This window comes from Oncorhynchus nerka, linkage group LG28 (genome assembly GCF_034236695.1).
Source record: "Oncorhynchus nerka isolate Pitt River linkage group LG28, Oner_Uvic_2.0, whole genome shotgun sequence".
NCBI lineage: Eukaryota > Metazoa > Chordata > Actinopteri > Salmoniformes > Salmonidae > Oncorhynchus > Oncorhynchus nerka.
The window spans coordinates 31374078-31391224 of NC_088423.1; the positions used below are offsets into that span (position 1 = coordinate 31374078).

The 17147-nt window shown below is 47.5% G+C and overlaps 1 protein-coding gene across 2 annotated transcripts in view; it reads left to right on the plus strand.

Annotated features, from left to right (window-relative positions):
• The window catches only part of LOC115113125 (sodium/calcium exchanger 1-like), a 195649-nt gene that overhangs the window by 143775 nt on the left and 34727 nt on the right, over positions 1 to 17147 (plus strand). The window contains exon 3 of one of the 2 annotated variants that reach the window (XM_029640389.2): positions 4117 to 4223. In XM_029640389.2, the coding sequence (XP_029496249.2) occupies positions 4117 to 4223 (107 nt within the window). Of the gene's footprint in view, positions 1 to 4116; positions 4224 to 4646; positions 4751 to 17147 lie in introns of both variants that reach the window. The other variant, XM_065012757.1, reaches the window with a different exon arrangement.

The window sequence follows — 17147 nt, forward strand, 5'->3', positions numbered from 1 at the left end:
CACTAAAAACATTTGAACACCATCACACAGACAATATCCCCTTCCTTCATTGGTGTCATAATTACATATAATTTTCTCCTCCCTCCTCTTCCTCTTCTTCTACCGTCCGTCTACTCCCCTCTCTTTGGGATGTGGGTGGAATATCTGTGTTCAGGTTTTATTATGTTAGTAATCCCTGGGCGTAGGTAGAATGGCATGAATACAAGAGAAAATGAGAGACTGAGAGTGAGAGTGTGAGTGTGTGAGAGAGAGTGAGAGAGAACAATGTTTATATTGGTCACATACACTAACAGCTGTGAAAGAAAAAAACACAGCCTCTATCTCTCTCTCTCACTCCATCTTCTCTGCTGCCTATCTCCATGGGCATTTCATACAGCTGCTTCTACACCCTGACTATATGGGCCTGGTGTGTACAGCAATGACCACTCTTCTCTGAGTGGAGGAGTGGAAAATAAGTGTAATGCCTGTGAAATTGTGAGGGTGAGGGCAGTCATTTTCTGAAGGTCTCCCGTGCCAGGCACTTTGTGATTCCAGGCTGACTGTACTGTAGTCCCAGTGTGGGGCCAATCAAACTGCAAGGACATCTGGTGTTTTGATTGGCCTATGGGGCCGGAGGTCTCACAACCTTCTCAACATGAACAGAGGACACATGCACACAGCCAGTGTGATTTCACAGCTTTTCAGATGTACAGTGTAAACATTCATTACTTTTTTTAAAATCACTGTGTCTGTGTGTGCATATTTGTGAGTGAGTGAGTGAGTGAGTGAGTGAGTGAGTGAGTGAGTGAGTGAGTGAGTGAGTGAGTGAGTGAGTGAGTGAGTGAGTGAGTGAGTGAGTGAGTGAGTGAAAAAAATACTAAATTCCCTTATGTTGATGACTTTTTGCAAATCCAATCAGATTTCCACATTGATTCAACGTCATCACATTTAATTATTTGGTTTAAATGATGTGGAAACAACATTGATTTAACCCATTTTTGCCCACTGGGATATCACCACTTGTCACTCCTGGACCAATAGGAAGAGATTAGGCTCTGGTCCAAATCTGTAACCAATAGCGACTGCCCTTCCTGATAACAGCCTATTGTCTCTGTCCAAGACCCCTGCCAAAACCAACACTGGGACTTACTCAAGCCTTTGATTCATCAAGAGATCAACAGTGTTATTATGGCTCCTTGGATTCAATGTGAAATGTAATCTGTTGTCTCCCGTTACAAGAGTTGGCAGTGGTGTGTTCTGTGGGTATCGTTAAGGAGAGGAAGTAGTTTGATGTTTGAGGTGAGAGAGGGGTCACTTAGTGCTGCTACAAATGGCATAGAGGTGAGCTGGGTTATCTGGATGCCTGGATGTTGGAGGAAATGTCTAGCAAGGAAGTGTTTTGTAGAGGAAGAGGAGAATTTAGGGCCTTGCAGAGGGAAACGGAGTGAGTGATTTTAGGCAGCGGAGAGGTGATTAGTTGACTGCCATTGCATATTAAGAGGAGGGGGTCAGAGAGGGAGTTTGATGAAGATGGGCAGCTCAAGTGGCAGTGATATATTTTCAGAATGATTTATCAGAACACACTGGTTCACTGTTTCACTGTTTCCAATTCATCAGAACGTAGCATCCCTCCATGGGCATCACTATTATCATGGAGAGAGAGAGAGAGAGAGAGAGGGAAGGAGACAGAGAGAGGGGGGGGGAGGAGACAGAGAGAGAGTGAGGGAAGGAGACAGAGAGAGGGGGAGACAGAGAGAGAGGGGGAAGGAGACAGAGAGAGAGTGAGTGAAGGAGACAGAGAGAGAGAGAGTGAGGGAATGAGACAGAGAGCGAGTGAGGGAAGGAGACAGAGAGAGAGTGAGGGAAGGAGGCAGAGAGAGAGAGAGTGAGGGAATGAGACAGAGAGAGAGTGAGGGAAGGAGACAGAGAGAGAGTGAGGGAAGGAAGCAGAGAGAGAGAGTGAGGGAATGAGACAGAGAGAGAGTGAGGGAAGGAAGGAGACAGAGAGAGAGTGAGGGAAGGAGGCAGAGAGAGAGTGAGGGAAGGAGGCAGAGAGGGGGGGGGACAGAGAGAGAGTGAGGGAAGGAGGCAGAGAGAGAGAGAGTGAGGGAAGGAGGCAGAGAGAGGGGGGAAGGAGACAGGGAGAGAGAGAGTGAGGGAAGGAGACAGAGAGAGAGTGAGGGAAGGAGGCAGAGAGAGAGTGAGGGAAGGAGACAGAGAGAGAGTGAGGGAAGGAGGCAGAGAGAGGGGGGGAGACAGAGAGAGAGAGTGAGGGAAGGAGGCAGAGAGAGAGTGAGGGAAGGAGACAGAGAGAGAGTGAGGGAAGGAGGCAGAGAGAGAGTGAGGGAAGGAGACAGAGAGAGAGAGTGAGGGAAGGAGACAGAGAGAGAGTGAGGGAAGGAGGCAGAGAGAGAGTGAGGGAAGGAGACAGAGAGAGAGGGGGGGAAACAGATACAATTAAAAGTAGTTTTACATTCAGCATTTCAGCCTCAACATTAATATGCTCACACAGGACACACATGTACACGTACACACACACACACACACACAAACTCACACACAAAGACCCAGAGGCACACACACTCACACACCAAATGAATAATAAGGACTATTTTACATTTAGAGAATATGCTGCATTAAAAGTGGTGAATGCAACGCTACGGGGTCAGACCAGCACAACAGGGCTCTTTTTCTCACAGTAAACAACACAGAGTCTTACGGTCGGTTCACACCCAGCCTACACAGGCAACAATACAGGGAGTTGAAGGGAGACAACTATTCCTATGATCGGGATTTTGGATGTTAACAAAACATACACTGCAAGGTCTCTTTGAAAGACAGGGTGACTATGGGTGCAGTTGCACCAATCAAATAGATAATGCAACTGTAATGTATGGTTCTGTGTTTTTGCAGATAAATGAATGGTATTTGCTCTTGTCCTGACTTAAGTTACAGTATGGGCCTGTGAGTGGTGTGGTCGTGGTGTTAGCATATCTATGGAACGATATACAGTGTGAACTCTTTTGAGGGGAAGTGTTTTGCATACAGTATCCCCAAAGCCAACACCCCCTTTGGCCGCCTTTCCCTCCAGTTCTCTGTTGCCAATGACTGGAACGAATTCCAAAAATCACTGAAGCTGGAGACTTATATCTCCCTCACTAACTTTAAGCATCAGCTGTCAGAGCAGCTTACCTATCACTGCACCTGTACACAGCCCATCTGTAAATAGCCCACCCAACTACCTCATCCCATATTTATTTTTGCTCTTTTGTACCCCAGTATCCCTACTTGCACATCATCATCTGCACGTCTATCACTCCAGTGATAATGCCAAATTGTAATTATTTCTCCACTATGGCCTATTTATTGCCTTACCTCCCTAATCTTGCTACATTTGCAAACACTGTATATAGATCTTTCTATTGTGTTATTGACTGTACGATTGTTTATCCGATGTGTAACTCTGTGTTGTTGTTTTTGTCAAACTGCTTTGCTTTATCTTGGCCAGGTCGCAGTTGTAAATGAGAACTTGTTCTCAACTGGCCTACCTGGTTAAATAAAGGTGGGGAAAAAAAGAAAAAAAACCTGTTGCCGTGGGTGATGAGGAGTCATTATGCATTGGGCCAGTCAGAGTGCCAGCTTAGCAGTTCTAGGATCAGTTTGTCAGACCCCACTCTGGGCTGGACCTTAAACACACTCAGATCTACTTATGAATAGTCAATACCTGACGGACCACTTCAAAGGATGTGTATGTGCCGGAAATCCAAATAGTTGCTATCATCATCAAGTGTAATAAGAGATTTGGCAGAGTGATGAAGTGGTTTCAGAATGTGATTGCTTGGTTTGAGCGTGATATGTGTTTGTGATGGAGTGAGATTTTTCCATCATTGGTCAAAACTTATATTCAAAATCATCTCAGATTTCTACCCATCCTCTTCTCTACATGCTGTCTTTCAGAACTCATTGTGGTTTGTCTCTACCTGCTTCCTGCTGCCTGCTGCCTGTTGCCTGTTGCCTGCTGCCTGCTGCCTGCCTGTGTTCTGTTCGGTCCCTCTCTGTTTCCTCCTTTTATACTCCAGCCTGTCATTTCCTCACTGTCTCTTCCTTCTCTCTTCTTCTCTTATTCTCTTCCTTTAGCAAATGTATTAAGGTCAGAATCATTGACGACGAGGAGTACGAGAAAAACAAGACCTTCTACGTGGAGATGGGAGAACCTCGCCTGATGGAGACCAATGACAGTAAAGGTGGGGGAGATAGTCCTGGGGGTTACAGGTGGGGGGGTCAGAATCTCCTACCCTGACCTCTGACCCTGGGCCTGACGTCCACTGCACGGCGCTGCATTGCCCTGCACTGAACATTCACACCAGCAGGAGGCACCAAGAGGGCTAGGAGGATGCTACTGTAGGTAGAGAGCATTCATATCCCCACAGGAAAGAGTAGGACTTCCAATTACACACACACACACAAATACAATGACAGCACGCAGCGTGCTCATCTGCCACTCAGTGTGCCCTCGGCGGAAATGAACGTTCAGTGGCCCACCTTGTGTCACCACCACCTCTCATTCCCACGACTGGTCGTGTGTGTGTGTGTGTGTGTGTGTGTGTGTGTGTGTTTAAACATGCATGGTTCCAACCCCGCTGCCTTGTTGTCTTGTGTCCCTGCAGGAAGACCATAGCCATTAAAATACTTGACCGTGAGGAGTATGATAAGCACAGCTACTTCACCCTAGAGCTGCAGACGCCCTACTGGAGAACGAGAGGCTGGACAGGTGTGAGAGAGCTGACCAACTAAACACACTGGAGTTGGAGCTCACTTGTCTCCTCTTCTCTTTTATCCTCTCCTCCTTTACTTTGTTACGTTCTCCTTTCGCTTTACTGTTCTAATCTCCTCCTCCAACGTCTCTATTTGACTCAGTGTACTCACACCTTTCCTCACCTCTCTCTCTCCCGCCTGGCTATCTGCGATTCTCACTTTGCTCAACTACCTGTGTCCACTGACCTTAAGAATTCCTACCCACAAAGACAATGCGCGTCCAACCCTGCGTTAGTGCATTAGTGGACTTGCACTGTATGGGCGCTGGAATGGGTGTCCAAAATGTGCCCGACGGAAATGTGGCATTCTAATGATGTCACGTCAGTACATAAGCTTACAGGATATCCTTCCCACAAGGTTGCATTATCTTATGTGCATCAGCAGCAGTGACAGAAATAAACAGTGAAGATAATTGCACAGATTAGATTGTTTATACCACCCACCACTCCTGGCCAAGAGTGTGTGTCTGTCCCACTGTGTTTATCCTGTACCACAGTTAGTACCTCATAACCTTCTTAGTTTTCATCTCAACTCTGAAACACTAATGAATTTTCCACCCCTAACTGTTTCTTCATCACTTATGGAAAATGTGCCTCTCACTCCTGATCTATTTATTAATAGCGCCATGTTAATGATAAAGATTTATGATACTATATGCTGATCAAAGAGGTTAGGTTGAATTAAACATTATTACGGGACAACCAGAACCAGAACAACTTGACAAGTCATCAAAGAACATCAAAGTCACAACCAGACTAGAGATGCCAGATCAGTACAGAGCAAATACGATTACAGGTGTGCAATTCAATCTGCCCTGTCTCTGGCGTGAAGCTTTAAAAGCCTTCATTTTACAACAGGAGGAATATGATTCAACCTATTAGTACACAGATGCTGCCATAAGCAGTGATGCTAGTCTGTTTGCAGTGTGTTTTAGTGCCGTTGCAGACGCTGGTGGTTGCTCAGAGTTTTATGACCAACCTACTGGTCCCCCTGATGTCTCTTCTGTCCACCAGTGTCCCTACCCAGTCTCCTCTCTTATGTGGTGATTATTGTCCCCTGGTTTCCTTACCCAGTCTCCCCTCTTATGTGTTGATTGTTGTCCCCTGGTTTCCCTCCCAGTCTCCTCTCTTATGTGGTGAGTATTGTCCCCTGGTTTCCCTACCTAGTCTCCTCTCTTATGTGGTGATTATTGTCCCCTGGTTTCCCTCCCAGTCTCCTCTCTTATGTAGTGATTATTGTCCCCTGGTTTCCCTACCCAGTCTCCTCTCTTATGTGGTGATTATTGTCCCCTGGTTTCCCTCCCAGTCTCCTCTCTTATGTGGTGATTATTGTACCCCGGTTTCCCTCCCAGTCTCCTCTCGTATGTGGTGATTATTGTCCCCTGGTTTCCCTCCCAGTCTCCTCTCTTATGTGGTGATTATTGTCCCCTGGTTTCCCTACCCAGTCTCCTCTCTTATGTGGTGATTATTGTACCCCGGTTTCACTCCCAGTCTCCTCTCTTATGTGGTGATTATTGTCCCCTGGTTCCCCCCCCCCAGTCTCCTCTCTTATGTGGTGATTATTGTCCCCTGGTTTCCCTCCCAGTCTCCTCTCTTATGTGGTGATTATTGTCCCCTGGTTTCCCAACCCAGTCTCCTCTCTTATGTGGTGATTATTGTCCCCTGGTTTCCTTACCCAGTCTCCTCTCTTATATGGTGATTATTGTCCCCCGGTTTCCCCCCCAGTCTTCTCTCTTATGTGGTGATTATTGTCCCCTGGTTTCCCTACCCAGTCTCCTCTCTTATGTGGTGATTATTGTCCCCTGGTTTCCCTACCCAGTCTCGTCTCTTATGTGGTGATTATTGTCCCCTGGTTGCCATACCCAGTCTCCTCTCTTATGTGGTGATTATTGTCCCCTGGTTTCCCTACCCAGTCTCCTCTCTTATGTGGTGATTATTGTCCCCTGGTTTCCCTACCCAGTCTCCTCTCTTATGTGGTGATTATTGTCCCCTGGTTTCCTTACCCAGTCTCCTCTCTTATGTGGTGATTATTGTCCCCTGGTTTCCCTCCCAGTCTCCTCTCTTATGTGCTGACTATTGTCCCCTGGTTTCCCTACCCAGTCTCCTCTCTTATGTGGTGATTATTGTCCCCTGGTTTCCCCCCAGTCTCCTCTCTTATGTGGTGATTATTGTCCCCTGGTTTCCCTCCCAGTCTCCTCTCTTATGTGGTGATTATTGTCCCCTGGTTTCCCTCCCAGTCTCCTCTCTTATGTGGTGATTATTGTCCCCTGGTTTCCCTACCCAGTCTCCTCTCTTATGTGGTGATTATTGTCCCCTGGTTTCACTACCCAGTCTCCTCTCTTATGTGGTGATTATTGTCCCCTGGTTTCCTTACCCAGTCTCCCCTCTTATGTGTTGATTGTTGTCCCCTGGTTTCCCTCCCAGTCTCCTCTCTTATGTGGTGATTATTGTCCCCTGGTTTCCCTACCCAGTCTCCTCTCTTATGTGGTGATTATTGTCCCCTGGTTTCCCTCCCAGTCTCCTCTCTTATATGGTGATTATTGTACCCCGGTTTCCCTCCCAGTCTCCTCTCTTATGTGGTGATTATTGTCCCCTGGTTTCCCTACCCAGTCTCCTCTCTTATGTGGTGATTATTGTCCCCTGGTTTCCCTACCCAGTCTCCTCTCTTATGTGGTGATTATTGTCCCCTGGTTGCCATACCCAGTCTCCTCTCTTATGTGGTGATTATTGTCCCCTGGTTTCCTTACCCAGTCTCCTCTCTTATGTGGTGATTATTGTCCCCTGGTTTCCCTCCCAGTCTCCTCTCTTATGTGGTGATTATTGTCCCCTGGTTTCCCTACCCAGTCTCCTCTCTTATGTGGTGATTATTGTCCCCTGGTTTCACTACCCAGTCTCCTCTCTTATGTGGTGATTATTGTCCCCTGGTTTCCTTACCCAGTCTCCCCTCTTATGTGTTGATTGTTGTCCCCTGGTTTCCCTCCCAGTCTCCTCTCTTATGTGGTGAGTATTGTCCCCTGGTTTCCCTACCTAGTCTCCTCTCTTATGTGGTGATTATTGTCCCCTGGTTTCCCTCCCAGTCTCCTCTCTTATGTAGTGATTATTGTCCCCTGGTTTCCCTACCCAGTCTCCTCTCTTATGTGGTGATTATTGTCCCCTGGTTTCCCTCCCAGTCTCCTCTCTTATGTGGTGATTATTGTACCCCGGTTTCCCTCCCAGTCTCCTCTCTTATGTGGTGATTATTGTCCCCTGGTTTCCCTCCCAGTCTCCTCTCTTATGTGGTGATTATTGTCCCTTGGTTTCCCTCCCAGTCTCATCTCTTATGTGGTGATTATTGTCCCCTGGTTTCCCTACCCAGTCTCCTCTCTTATGTGGTGATTATTGTCCCCTGGTTTCCCTCCCAGTCTCCTCTCTTATGTGGTGATTATTGTGGTTTCCCTCCCAGTCTCCTCTCTTATGTGGTGATTATTGTCCCCTGGTTTCCCTCCCAGTCTCCTCTCTTATGTGGTGATTATTGTCCCCTGGTTTCCCTACCCAGTCTCCTCTCTTATGTGGTGATTATTGTCCCCTGGTTTCCCTCCCAGTCTCCTCTCTTATGTGGTGATTATTGTACCCCGGTTTCCCTCCCAGTCTCCTCTCTTATGTGGTGATTATTGTCCCCTGGTTTCCCTACCCAGTCTCCTCTCTTATGTGGTGATTATTGTCCCCTGGTTTCCCAACCCAGTCTCCTCTCTTATGTGGTGATTATTGTCCCCTGGTTTCCTTACCCAGTCTCCTCTCTTATATGGTGATTATTGTCCCCGGTTTCCCCCCCAGTCTCCTCTCTTATGTGGTGATTATTGTCCCCTGGTTTCCCTACCCAGTCTCCTCTCTTATGTGGTGATTATTGTCCCCTGGTTTCCCTACCCAGTCTCCTCTCTTATGTGGTGATTATTGTCCCCTGGTTGCCATACCCAGTCTCCTCTCTTATGTGGTGATTATTGTCCCCTGGTTTCCTTACCCAGTCTCCTCTCTTATGTGGTGATTATTGTCCCCTGGTTTCCCTCCCAGTCTCCTCTCTTATGTAGTGATTATTGTCCCCTGGTTTCCCTACCCAGTCTCCTCTCTTATGTGGTGATTATTGTCCCCTGGTTTCCCTCCCAGTCTCCTCTCTTATGTGGTGATTATTATCCCCTGGTTTCACTACCCAGTCTCCTCTCTTATGTGGTGATTATTGTCCCCTGGTTTCCCCCCCAGTCTCCTCTCTTATGTGTTGATTGTTGTCCCCTGGTTTCCCTCCCAGTCTCCTCTCTTATGTGGTGATTATTGTCCCCTGGTTTCCCTACCTAGTCTCCTCTCTTATGTGGTGATTATTGTCCCCTGGTTTCCCTCCCAGTCTCCTCTCTTATGTAGTGATTATTGTCCCCTGGTTTCCCTACCCAGTCTCCTCTCTTATGTGGTGATTATTGTCCCCTGGTTTCCCTCCCAGTCTCCTCTCTTATGTGGTGATTATTGTACCCCGGTTTCCCTCCCAGTCTCCTCTCTTATGTGGTGATTATTGTCCCCTGGTTTCCCTCCCAGTCTCCTCTCTTATGTGGTGATTATTGTCCCTTGGTTTCCCTCCCAGTCTCATCTCTTATGTGGTGATTATTGTCCCCTGGTTTCCCTACCCAGTCTCCTCTCTTATGTGGTGATTATTGTCCCCTGGTTTCCCTCCCAGTCTCCTCTCTTATGTGGTGATTATTGTACCCCGGTTTCCCTCCCAGTCTCCTCTCTTATGTGGTGATTATTGTCCCCTGGTTTCCCTCCCAGTCTCCTCTCTTATGTGGTGATTATTGTCCCCTGGTTTCCCTACCCAGTCTCCTCTCTTATGTGGTGATTATTGTCCCCTGGTTTCCCTCCCAGTCTCCTCTCTTATGTGGTGATTATTGTACCCCGGTTTCCCTCCCAGTCTCCTCTCTTATGTGGTGATTATTGTCCCCTGGTTTCCCTACCCAGTCTCCTCTCTTATGTGGTGATTATTGTCCCCTGGTTTCCCAACCCAGTCTCCTCTCTTATGTGGTGATTATTGTCCCCTGGTTTCCTTACCCAGTCTCCTCTCTTATATGGTGATTATTGTCCCCCGGTTTCCCCCCCAGTCTCCTCTCTTATGTGGTGATTATTGTCCCCTGGTTTCCCTACCCAGTCTCCTCTCTTATGTGGTGATTATTGTCCCCTGGTTTCCCTACCCAGTCTCCTCTCTTATGTGGTGATTATTGTCCCCTGGTTGCCATACCCAGTCTCCTCTCTTATGTGGTGATTATTGTCCCCTGGTTTCCTTACCCAGTCTCCTCTCTTATGTGGTGATTATTGTCTCCTGGTTTCCCTCCCAGTCTCCTCTCTTATGTAGTGATTATTGTCCCCTGGTTTCCCTACCCAGTCTCCTCTCTTATGTGGTGATTATTGTCCCCTGGTTTCCCTCCCAGTCTCCTCTCTTATGTGGTGATTATTGTCCCCTGGTTTCACTACCCAGTCTCCTCTCTTATGTGGTGATTATTGTCCCCTGGTTTCCCCCCCAGTCTCCTCTCTTATGTGTTGATTGTTGTCCCCTGGTTTCCCTCCCAGTCTCCTCTCTTATGTGGTGATTATTGTCCCCTGGTTTCCCTACCTAGTCTCCTCTCTTATGTGGTGATTATTGTCCCCTGGTTTCCCTCCCAGTCTCCTCTCTTATGTAGTGATTATTGTCCCCTGGTTTCCCTACCCAGTCTCCTCTCTTATGTGGTGATTATTGTCCCCTGGTTTCCCTCCCAGTCTCCTCTCTTATGTGGTGATTATTGTACCCCGGTTTCCCTCCCAGTCTCCTCTCTTATGTGGTGATTATTGTCCCCTGGTTTCCCTCCCAGTCTCCTCTCTTATGTGGTGAATATTGTCCCCTGGTTTCCCTACCCAGTCTCCTCTCTTATGTGGTGATTATTGTCCCCTGGTTTCCCTCCCAGTCTCCTCTCTTATGTGGGGATTATTGTACCCGGTTTCCTCCCAGTCTCCTCTCTTATGTGGTGATTATTGTCCCCTGGTTTCCCTACCCAGTCTCCTCTCTTATGTGGTGATTATTGTCCCCTGGTTTCCCAACCCAGTCTCCTCTCTTATGTGGTGATTATTGTCCCCTGGTTTCCTTACCCAGTCTCCTCTCTTATATGGTGATTATTGTCCCCCGGTTTCCCCCCCAGTCTCCTCTCTTATGTGGTGATTATTGTCCCTGGTTTCCCTACCCAGTCTCCTCTCTTATGTGGTGATTATTGTCCCCTGGTTTCCCTACCCAGTCTCCTCTCTTATGTGGTGATTATTGTCCCCTGGTTGCCATACCCAGTCTCCTCTCTTATGTGGTGATTATTGTCCCCTGGTTTCCTTACCCAGTCTCCTCTCTTATGTGGTGATTATTGTCCCCTGGTTTCCCTCCCAGTCTCCTCTCTTATGTAGTGATTATTGTCCCCTGGTTTCCCTACCCAGTCTCCTCTCTTATGTGGTGATTATTGTCCCCTGGTTTCCCTCCCAGTCTCCTCTCTTATGTGGTGATTATTGTACCCCGGTTTCCCTCCCAGTCTCCTCTCTTATGTGGTGATTATTGTCCCCTGGTTTCCCTCCCAGTCTCCTCTCTTATGTGGTGAGTATTCTCCCCTGGTTTCCCTACCCAGTCTCCTCTCTTATGTGGTGATTATTGTCCCCTGGTTTCACTACCCAGTCTCCTCTCTTATGTGGTGATTATTGTCCCCTGGTTTCCTTACCCAGTCTCCCCTCTTATGTGTTGATTGTTGTCCCCTGGTTTCCCTCCCAGTCTCCTCTCTTATGTGGTGATTATTGTCCCCTGGTTTCCCTACCTAGTCTCCTCTCTTATGTGGTGATTATTGTCCCCTGGTTTCCCTCCCAGTCTCCTCTCTTATGTAGTGATTATTGTCCCCTGGTTTCCCTACCCAGTCTCCTCTCTTATGTGGTGATTATTGTCCCCTGGTTTCCCTCCCAGTCTCCTCTCTTATGTGGTGATTATTGTACCCCGGTTTCCCTCCCAGTCTCCTCTCTTATGTGGTGATTACTGTCCCCTGGTTTCCCTCCCAGTCTCCTCTCTTATGTGGTGATTATTGTCCCCTGGTTTCCCTACCCAGTCTCCTCTCTTATGTGGTGATTGTTGTCCCCTGGTTTCCCTCCCAGTCTCCTCTCTTATGTGGTGATTATTGTACCCCGGTTTCCCTCCCAGTCTCCTCTCTTATGTGGTGAGTATTGTCCCCTGGTTTCCCTACCTAGTCTCCTCTCTTATGTGGTGATTATTGTCCCCTGGTTTCCCTCCCAGTCTCCTCTCTTATGTGGTGATTATTGTCCCCTGGTTTCCTTACCCAGTCTCCTCTCTTATATGGTGATTATTGTCCCCCGGTTTCCCCCCCAGTCTCCTCTCTTATGTGGTGATTATTGTCCCCTGGTTTCCCTACCCAGTCTCCTCTCTTATGTGGTGATTATTGTCCCCTGGTTTCCTTCCCAGTCTCCTCTCTTATGTGGTGATTATTGTCCCCTGGTTTCCCTACCCAGTCTCCTCTCTTATGTGGTGATTATTGTCCCCTGGTTTCACTACCCAGTCTCCTCTCTTATGTGGTGATTATTGTCCCCTGGTTTCCTTACCCAGTCTCCCCTCTTATGTGTTGATTGTTGTCCCCTGGTTTCCCTCCCAGTCTCCTCTCTTATGTGGTGAGTATTGTCCCCTGGTTTCCCTACCTAGTCTCCTCTCTTATGTGGTGATTATTGTCCCCTGGTTTCCCTCCCAGTCTCCTCTCTTATGTGGTGATTATTGTCCCCTGGTTTCCCTCCCAGTCTCCTCTCTTATGTGGTGATTATTGTACCCCGGTTTCCCTCCCAGTCTCCTCTCTTATGTGGTGATTATTGTCCCCTGGTTTCCCTCCCAGTCTCCTCTCTTATGTGGTGATTATTGTCCCTTGGTTTCCCTCCCAGTCTCATCTCTTATGTGGTGATTATTGTCCCCTGGTTTCCCTCACAGTCTCCTCTCTTATGTGGTGATTATTGTCCCCTGGTCTCCCTCCCAGTCTCCTCTCTTATGTGGTGATTATTGTCCCCTGGTTTCCCTCCCAGTCTCCTCTCTTATGTGGTGATTATTGTCCCCTGGTTTCCCTACCCAGTCTCCTCTCTTATGTGATGATTATTGTCCCCTGGTTTCCCCCCAGTCTCCTCTCTTATGTGGTGATTATTGTCCCCTGGTTTCCCTCCCAGTCTCCTCTCTTATGTGGGATTATTGTCCCCTGGTTTCCCTCCCAGTCTCCTCTCTTATGTGGTGAGTATTCTCCCCTGGTTTCCCTACCCAGTCTCCTCTCTTATGTGGTGATTATTGTCCCCTGGTTTCACTACCCAGTCTCCTCTCTTATGTGGTGATTATTGTCCCCTGGTTTCCTTACCCAGTCTCCCCTCTTATGTGTTGATTGTTGTCCCCTGGTTTCCCTCCCAGTCTCCTCTCTTATGTGGTGATTATTGCCCCTGGTTTCCCTACCTAGTCTCCTCTCTTATGTGGTGATTATTGTCCCCTGGTTTCCCTCCCAGTCTCCTCTCTTATGTGGTGATTATTGTACCCTGGTTTCCCTACCCAGTCTCCTCTCTTATGTGGTGATTATTGTCCCCTGGTTTCCCTCCCAGTCTCCTCTCTTATGTGGTGATTATTGTACCCCGGTTTCCCTCCCAGTCTCCTCTCTTATGTGGTGATTATTGTCCCCTGGTTTCCCTCCCAGTCTCCTCTCTTATGTGGTGATTATTGTCCCTTGGTTTCCCTACCAGTCTCCTCTCTTATGTGGTGATTATTGTCCCCTGGTTTCCCTCCCAGTCTCCTCTCTTATGTGGTGATTATTGTCCCCTGGTTTCCCTCCCAGTCTCCTCTCTTATGTGGTGATTATTGTCCCCTGGTTTCCCTACCCAGTCTCCTCTCTTATGTGATGATTATTGTCCCCTGGTTTCCCTCCCAGTCTCCTCTCTTATGTGGTGATTATTGTCCCCTGGTTTCCCTCCCAGTCTCCTCTCTTATGTGGTGATTATTGTCCCCTGGTTTCCCTCCCACGTCCTGTTATAGTTGACTAACTGCACAACAGTGTGAGGGATATCGGCCCGAAGACAGGAGACTGTGTCTCTGGGTGGCCATTATGTGTCCGAGGGGGAGGGCTCTGACAGACCACAGCAATGGCCATATATTCTGTGGGCTAATTATTCTATTATAGCGTTATCTTTAACAAGCGCGGTTATGGATGGAGCTATTTGATGTGAGCAGACTGTAACTACCGCTGAACTGCTCGGTTCAGGCCAGCTGAGCGCTGCAGGATCAACATGTTTGAGTTATGCTCCCCTGGAATGAGAACACAGCAAAAACAAACTGTTGTCATCCTCACTGCTTTGTGTGTGTGTGTGTGTGTGTGTGTGTGTGTGTGTGTGTGTGTGTGTGTGTGTGTGTGTGTGTGTGTGTGTGTGTGTGTGTGTGTGTGTGTGTGTGTGTGTGTAGCTGGTGGGTGGATGGGCTCGTTTTAATGGCTGGAATTAAATTCATGGATCGGAGTCAAACATGTGGTTTCCATTTGTGTGACGTGTTTGATACCGATCAATTTATTCCATTCCAGCCATTACAATGAGCCAATCCTCCTTTCACTCATCCCACCAGCCTCCACTGTGGCGTGTGCGCATGCGTGTGTGTGTCTCCGCTCACACAGCCACAGATGTAGTCCATGAATCCCCAGCAGGCCTCTGGAGGGAGCGATCAGAAAGAATGGGCAATGACTTACTGACAGCCCAACAAGCAGACTAATTAGTGCCTCCTATTTTATCAGAGCCCCGCCAACATCGTTAACACAGCTAGCTCCGATAGAATCACTAGCCTCCACTCGTGTAGGGAGACTGAGGAGAGACACTGTTTTAAGGCCCACTGACACAGCAAAGGCTCCATGCGGACGTGGAAAGGCAAACAGCTGCAGTCCCTGGAGTACCTCCGCTTCCCCTGACAAACACAGCCACTAATTAATGTGGAACTCTGATTGCCTTAGAGGGAAACACAACCAAAACAAGATTGAAGGCTGGCAAAGTGTTTGTTCGCAATTAGCTCTCTCAATCCTTGTGCATTACAGAGATTGGGGTTTCTTTTATAGACAGAAATTTGGCAGCGCTTCATGTGATATACTTAGAGCTTGGTACAGTAATACTTCAAATATGTGCAATCAATTCCAACGAGAACTGAAGTTAGGTGTAAAAAAATGTTTTCATGAAAAGTATCTTACGTTTCACTCAAACAGAAACATGATTTACCTTTTATACTTGCCGCACAATAGTCAGGCATTAAGACACAGACAGACAAGCAGGCAAACAGACAGACAGTGTGGCCTTCCAAAGAACCCCCAGGCCCCAGCATCGCTCCCAGCATGCCTCTGTTCATGTCGGAGTGAGTGATCCGTGCCGACAGCAGCCTGGCCTGGTGTGGCAGAACTGCATGTGACTGGGGTCTCTGTGTCGTCTGGATCCTCGCCTTCATCATCTGCATGTTTCAGCCCCCTGTCCTCTCTGTCTCTCCCCAGCTGTTATTTCTTTTTCTCCTCTGTTCTCAATTGCATGTAAGTGCCTTGTGTTTGTTTCCTGAGTGTCTTCGTTGTGAATATGTTTGTCTGTCTTAAAGCAGTGGTCTGAAACTAGTGTCTAGAGGGCTTGTGGCTAATGACTTGAATAGCATAATTGTCTTCCCCTAGCGGCAGGTCTCTATAAAAAGACGACAGTGAATCTGGTTTCTATAAGAGCCGCACGATGCACTGGTATGGGTCGTCTGTACTGAGCTAATGAGACTGAAAATGTGTGGCTTCATTAATTACACTAAAACTAAACTATGTTTATGAAATGGGTCATGTAAATGTGCATTTACCCTGTGTATGGGAGATTTTTAATATGTTGGTAAAAGTAGTAGACTAATTATAGCCGGCACATTAGAGAGACAGGGATGGAACTAGTGCACTCATCCCTCCAAACAAACTGTAGCCATTAAGGGCAATTACTAGCATTACTAATGTACTGTCCTAAAATTCACCTCGTCTCTGCAGCAATAGCCATTATTAAAACATTTTACTGCGTGCTAAACCAGGCTCACACAGAGTGTTTCTTGGTAGTCTTAAACAAATTGACTTTGAAACAAAAGTATACACCTCACACACATGGTTATGGGCTTACAAAAATAAGACACCTGTAATATGTCAGATATAGAGTTTGAGCTTGCATCCCAATGTTACACTTTATAAACAGTGCCTTCGGAAAGTATTCAGACCCCTTGACATTTTACACACTTTGATACATTACAGCCTTGTTCAAAATGTTTGTATCCCCCCCCCCCTCATCAATCTACACCAAATACCCAGTAATGACGAAACAAAAACTGTTTAAAAAAACACGGAAATATCACATTTACATAAGTATTCAGACCCTTGACTCTGTACTTTGTTGAAGCACCTTTGGCAACGTTTACAACATCAAGTGTTCTTGTGTATGACGCTACAAGCTTGGCACACCTGTATTTGGGGAGTTTCTCCCATTCTTCTCTGCAGACCCTCTCAAGCTCTGTCAGGTTGGACAGGGAGCGTTGCTGCACAGCTATTTTCAGGACTCTCCAGAGACCTGGTATCTGGCTGGACCCCTCAAGGACATTCAGAGACTTGTCCCAAAGCCACTCCTGCGTTGTCTTTGCTGTGTGCTTAGGGACGGTTGTCCGGTTGTAAGGTGAACTTTCACCCCAGTCTGAGGTCCTGATCACTCTGGAGCAGGTGTTCATCAAGGTTCTCTCTGTACTTTGCTCCGTTCATCTTTGCCTCGATCCTGACTAGTCTTCCTGTCGCTGAAAAACATCCCACAGCATGATGCTGCCACCACCATGCTTCACCGTAGGGATGATGCCAGGTTTCCTCCAGACGTGACGCTTGGTATTAGCAGACCAAAGAGTTCCATCTTGGTTTCATCAGACCAGAGAATCTTGTTTCTCATGGTCTGAGAGTCTTTAGGTGCCTTTTGGCAAACTCCAAGCGGGCTATCATGTGCCTTTTACTGAGGAGTGGCTTCCATCTGGCCACTCTACCATAATGGCGAGATTGGTGGAGTGCTGCAGAGATGGTTGTCCTTCTGGAAGATTCTCCCATCTCCACAGAGGAACTCTAGAGTGACTCTAGAGTGAACTGTCAGCGTGACCATCAGGTTCTTGGTCACCTCCCTGATCAAGGCCTTTCTCCCCCGATTGCTCAGTTTGGCCAGGCGGCAAGCACTAGGATGAGTCTTGGTGGTTCCAAACATCATCCATTTAAAAATGATGGAGGCCACTGTGTTCTTGGGGACCTTCAATGCTGCAGA